This window comes from Aulostomus chinensis, chromosome 10, assembly GCF_037954235.1.
Source record: "Aulostomus chinensis isolate RoL2024-O1b breed Wild chromosome 10, RoL_Achi_v1.0, whole genome shotgun sequence".
Classification (NCBI taxonomy): Eukaryota; Metazoa; Chordata; class Actinopteri; order Syngnathiformes; family Aulostomidae; genus Aulostomus; species Aulostomus chinensis.
The window spans coordinates 26854029-26859621 of record NC_141329.1 but is presented as its reverse complement, the minus strand read 5'-3'; the positions used below and the strand labels follow the sequence as shown (position 1 = coordinate 26859621).

Genomic DNA, 5593 nt, shown 5'->3' with positions numbered 1-5593 from the left:
CTAAAACTGTCATACTTTTCCTCTGATGAATCCGTCCATAAGGAGCGGGCGTTCTGATGTTGCTCACAGTTCCTGATTCTGATTATTTCACACATATAGAGAAGGGATCTTGTGGAGCTCATCTCCTATTGAGACATTAAAAATGACCATGATACAAAATTAAGGGAGTTATATTCAGTCATTAATTCATATACTACTACTACTACTACTAATGATGAAAATAAAGAAAACCGTGATATACAGTGGACATAGCTTTTCCAAATGTACACTTTATTTTAAACAAAAGTACAAAAACAAACATCCGATATTTACAATACTTGCATGGAAATGTTCAATTTCTTTGGTCATCGTTCCAATTTGATGGTTGTACACAAGGTAGGCCACAAACAGCAGCTTGGAGGTCTGAGATGATCACATGCTGAATGGATTTTTCAACCAGATGCAGAGCAACCTGCTGAAGACTCTGAATTAATTACATTGTTTTGTTCATTCTGCAAGCAATTTATCAACAATTTAAGATACGCAAGATATGAGCTGTGTGAAAATTTTTCAAAATTTGCCTACCAGGATATTTTATCTTGTACAATATAAATAGCAAAAAGAAAACCAAAACTCACATATTTCACAATTGCATCCTGGTCTGATACATTTTCAGATTTAGGACCAAAATTGTGACATATACAGCTGCATGTATTCCACTGTATTCTACACAAACCTGACATGAAAACATGAAACCTAGTGCACATCACGAACTGAAGCAATTACAGGTAGATTTTCAAAAGAAGGCAAACATACCAGTAGAGCTACTTTCAGACAAACATTCAGCCCACACCATCATAACCTGATGCCACAGCTGCACAAGAGACAATCATACCTCAACATCAATGGAGCATAAATGTAATTCTTCACTAGGACAGCCTTTCCGACTTTTTCTTCCGATACGAGAGGAAACGCGATTACTTTATGTAAACAAGTCTGAGCAACCAAATGAAAATCATCATCATGAGTTGTGTTATGCTATACATTCTCTCGATAATCTACCTGCTGTGTGATACAGTGGTTATGTCCGATGTACAGTACATTTGAAAAAAAAAAAAGAGAGAGAGAGAGAGAGAGAGAGACGAGCAAATTAAACTGGAGTTTCTGTCATTTTCTCTCCCGGTACTTTGCAAAGACGCACACGCAATCAAAGAACCAAAATCATGTGTGGCTCATCACCTCGTTCCTGCAATGTAAATCATGGTACCATCTATAACTAATGCTGAGTATAAGAATATACCCTTAGCCCTTTCAGGAAGTTCATCTCAATTTTAACTTTTTTTTTTTTTTCTTTTTAATGCCTGAATGAACAAAATGAAGTGTTTGGAATTAAAAAAAAGAAGAAAAAAAAGAAGAAGAAGGCAGATGTGAAACTGAGAGGTGTCGGTGAAGAGAGTCAAACATAGACTAATGCATGTCTACACATCCTTACAGCAAAGGCAACTGGTCTAGAAGTCATCTTACTTGCATCAGCTAACAAAACCAAAAAGATCTTTCCCAAAATACCATTCTACCAAACATGAATCCTAATAGAAGACAAGTTTACACGTGTATCAGTAGTGCAGACATCATGAATGCAGACGTTATGTATACCCCATACAGAATCCAATCATTTCAATAGGAAAGGTGGGGAGGGGCTTTACGGGGGCTCGGGGTGGGGTTGGGGTGTCTGGATATGCTTTTTAGTAAATTCTCCCTGAAACCAAATCCAAACGGTCTTCATCCCAATGTACACTTGTTTCTTTTCCCAAAGACAGAGGTGAAGAGAAATGTGCAAAAGTTCCATGTTCTCACTGCAAAGACAAGACGACAACGGTGTTATTCTGCATCTGATGACATCATTCGCCTTCATCCGAGCAACTGGTGTTTTGTTCTCTACCTTTCACATTCCCAAAGGACGGCAGGTTTTTCTCTACACCTCAGCTTTTTGGCTGTTCTCCTCCACTTTCTCTTCCAGTTTCCTCTCCTCCTCAGAAGACCCGTTCTCCTTCTCACCAGTCTTCCAGCTGCCTTGCCTGTCAAGAATAAAAGAGTTGCACTGTAAATGCTGATAATCCTGCTCAATCCCCTGTTATCTAGGAACTATTGATGTCCCTCACTCACCGTGGTGATTTGGTTTAGGATTATTCACTTTAAAGTCTAGTTCTGATGAGAGGATTGAAACCTTTCTCTTATCTGAAGCCACGAAATGGGTGGTTTTGCTTTGTAAAGATTAAAAATGAGAAACCGCCTGAACCACTGGCCCCGTTCAGCGTCTAAGGTGGTCCAATATCGAGTAGGAAGTACAGACTTTCCCACCTGGCAACAGCATGTGTCTCCACTTGTTTGAACTGACCAGTTATGACACAAGCAAATGAAGACTCCAGACTGGGTCCATGTCTTGGCGCGTACCCAAGCCATCTCCACCTACAGGACCCATCTGGGTTCACACCGCTAAAGCGATGTGGCCACATGCTGCCCAGACTGCCTCTTAATGTCCCCACTGTGGTATCTTAGTTTCTTTAATTCAAGTTGTGTGCTTGATATTTCTTGGTTGTGCGCAGGTCTCTGAAGGTCGTCTGGTAAGAAAATGGTCCATAAACCATCCATCCTTCCATGTTCTCCCTCTTCTCCTGTTCAGGGTGGTGGGGGTGGAGCCTATCCCAGCAGCCTTCCCCCTGGACAGGTCACCAGTCCATGGCAGGGCCAACACATAGAGACAGACAACCATTGGCTCTCCCAGCCACGCCTACGGTCAATTTAGAGTCTGGATTAACCTGGTCCCTCTTGATGTCTTTGGACTGTGGAGGAAGCTGGAGTACCAGAGAGAACCCAGCAGGAACAGGGAGAACATGCAGACCCACACAGGAAGATCCCATGTTCCAGCCGGGGCTCGAACCCGGAACCTTCTTGCTGGGGGGGCCACAGTGCTGACCTCTGCACCACCGTGCCTCCCTCCACATAAACCAAAACCTGATTTTACTTTTAAATGAGATAACAGTTGCCCCTCTGCTTTCATGCTAAGTTAACGATCTTAAAGAGTAAATTATATTATTACATGTACAAGATCAGGTTTTCAAGCCTGCTTCACTGAAGAAAGTGAAAATTATTCCATGTCTAAATACTTATTAGAAAAGTTAAACATGTGCCCCACTGGAATAGAATAAAATAAATGCCTAAAAACACGGGTTCAGCATTAATTATGGCACTGTTGGACCAGCACTGTTCCAACTGATTGATTTATGTTACTGGTCATCTTGGAAACTGCTGTACTCCACTGTATTCCTATTGTTCTGCCCATCCCAATGAATGGACGACATTTTAGATTATAAACCAGTGCAGGTCAACAGCAGCACAAACAGAATTATCAATCAAAATATGAACTAGTGGTCTAATGTACCGACACAATCCATGTTGAATTCTTACTTTGACTTCTTCGTGTAGACCCAGTACGCCAAGCCTATCACCAGCATGGCGATGAGAAGGCCGACTACAACTCCCACCACCAGCTTGGTTTGATCGCTCTCGTCTGATTGGTCTGTAACATAGACAAAAGAGGACGATCAAAGCGCTGGAGAACGTGCGCCAGCATCAAACTCCAGCCCGAATAAATGCAGGACAAAAAAACTCTCTTATTCTGGACAGTAAATGCACTGATGAATGGACACATCCGCACCATACATGGTTATGGCCCTCCGCGTTAAATGTTAATGACAGCAGTTCTTAGTTAACGAGTCATTTCAGCAGCCATTTTGATTATGGTTAATGTTGACATTTTCGTCAGGATGCTGGTGGCTCCATTCCTTCTTCATATCTGTGCCAATAGAATCATAGACACACTGTCCAAAGCTTGATTATCCAGGCTTGCGTGGAATAAATATTCTTTGACTGAACAACATTTGATTGGCCCATCACCCCTTCCCCTGGTTTCTTACTTAAGCAAGAAAACTTACCTTGTTTATCCATTCTCACCTCCTCAAATACTGAAATCAGATATGAAATAAAATTAACGTCCAACCAAAGAAAAATGACGTCTACTCTACTTCTATACTACGACAGCATGCAAGTAGTTCAGAGAGGGAACAGATCAAGTCCAGCATCCCAACACACACAGACTGAGTGAGAGGACGAGAGATGTGAAATGTCGTCCCAAACACACAGAGATGACCAACAAGAGAGAAAAGAGATGGCGGTGAAACTGCACGCGTGTGAGCAACAGCGCGGACCTGGTGGTGCCACGTGCATGCGTCAGTTGCATGGCGGTGATGTCGTCATCGCGAGAGGAAGGGCCTTCGCACAGACATGATCAGACAACCACGAATAAAACTAATTGGCTCCTGTGTCTCCTCTTAAAATTCCGCGCAGTAATTTAATGACCCTCCCCCCTTATCAGCTCCTGACACTTATCTTTATAAAACATGAATTCATAATCTAGCCGATTATGTGAATGCCAACCAAGTTTATGCCAGCCCAAAATTCGGTTGAGATAAATTAACACTACAGATAAAGAAAACCCCTCAAAGTTAAGTGCAGTTTTAACATAAAACATCTCAATAAAATGTCATGTAAGCATGCAGACAGAGTTAGTAAGCAGAGGAGGAAAACATCTATAAAGGCAGATTAGTGAGTTGGGCTTTCAGAAAAGTGGAGAGCGATGAGGGGACTGTTACCACTTTGTACTTACAGGATGACACACTTATGTCTCTGGTATCAACGCCAAACTTATTGGACACCGTACAAGACACAGTCAGATTCTCAGTAGGCACAACTGTGATTTTGTGTGTTATCTTCCCATTGACGAAGGGGCTTTCATCAAGCTGAACAATGGGAGAGAGGGGAAAGGGAAAAAAACAAAACAATGTTAGGATGAGCATTTCTGTCCCACGCTAAGATTAGATCAGAAACTGTTCAGGAACAAAATTAGCACCGTTAGAAGAGGTGCTCGGAAACTTTAATGACGTAGAACAACCGATAGCATGATTATAAAAACCATAAAAGACCAAACCTGGCAACATAACAAAAGTTTCTCAACCGCAAGCCTTTTATCCGGGCCACTACACATTAAATCCACGTGAAACGGAGTTCCACTGCGCCGTCTCTAGCAACAACCACCAAAAGATCTAAGCTCTCTGATTAAAAACAAATATAAATTCTCATCATGAAAATAATTACATCCAAGTTCCTCGAATGTTGCTTCTTCTACAGGTGGGTAAACAACACGACGCTGGTATAATGTATAACACCACCAATCGACACTTTCTTTACCATACATTTCATCCAGTTCCTTTTAAACTTGCAAAAACTCCTTTTATATCTCTATACATGTGAAATGTGTTGAGATCATTTTTGATACTGGACTGATATGACTGTTATACGCCATGATTCCCAAACTAATTTCTCCTCCTTGTATGCTACTTTTAATTTCGTTGTACATGTTACAATGACAAAATAAAGATCTATCTATCTATGCTTACAAATATTTTACAAGTAAACTTGCGTCTGATTAATGAGCAAAAGAACAGTGAGAGTGTATATTACTCAAGTATCAGCAAAGCAATCCAGAGGTATCAAAGCA

At 41.2% G+C, this 5593-nt stretch overlaps 1 protein-coding gene across 2 annotated transcripts in view; it reads right to left on the bottom strand.

Annotated features, from left to right (window-relative positions):
• Nucleotides 1-257: 257 nt before the first annotated feature.
• Nucleotides 258-5593, bottom strand: part of LOC147255064 (CD166 antigen homolog A-like) — a 37607-nt gene continuing 32271 nt past the window's right edge. Inside the window, exons 12-16 of one of the 2 annotated variants that reach the window (XM_086216721.1) lie at nucleotides 4703-4835; nucleotides 3972-4001; nucleotides 3445-3556; nucleotides 1919-2054; nucleotides 258-1832 (exon numbers count right to left, since the gene is read on the bottom strand). In XM_086216721.1, the coding sequence (XP_086072847.1) occupies nucleotides 1952-2054; nucleotides 3445-3556; nucleotides 3972-4001; nucleotides 4703-4835 (378 nt within the window). In that variant the 3' untranslated portion in view covers nucleotides 258-1832; nucleotides 1919-1951. The remainder of the gene's footprint in view (nucleotides 1833-1918; nucleotides 2055-3444; nucleotides 3557-3971; nucleotides 4002-4702; nucleotides 4836-5593) is intronic. The other variant, XM_086216722.1, reaches the window with a different exon arrangement.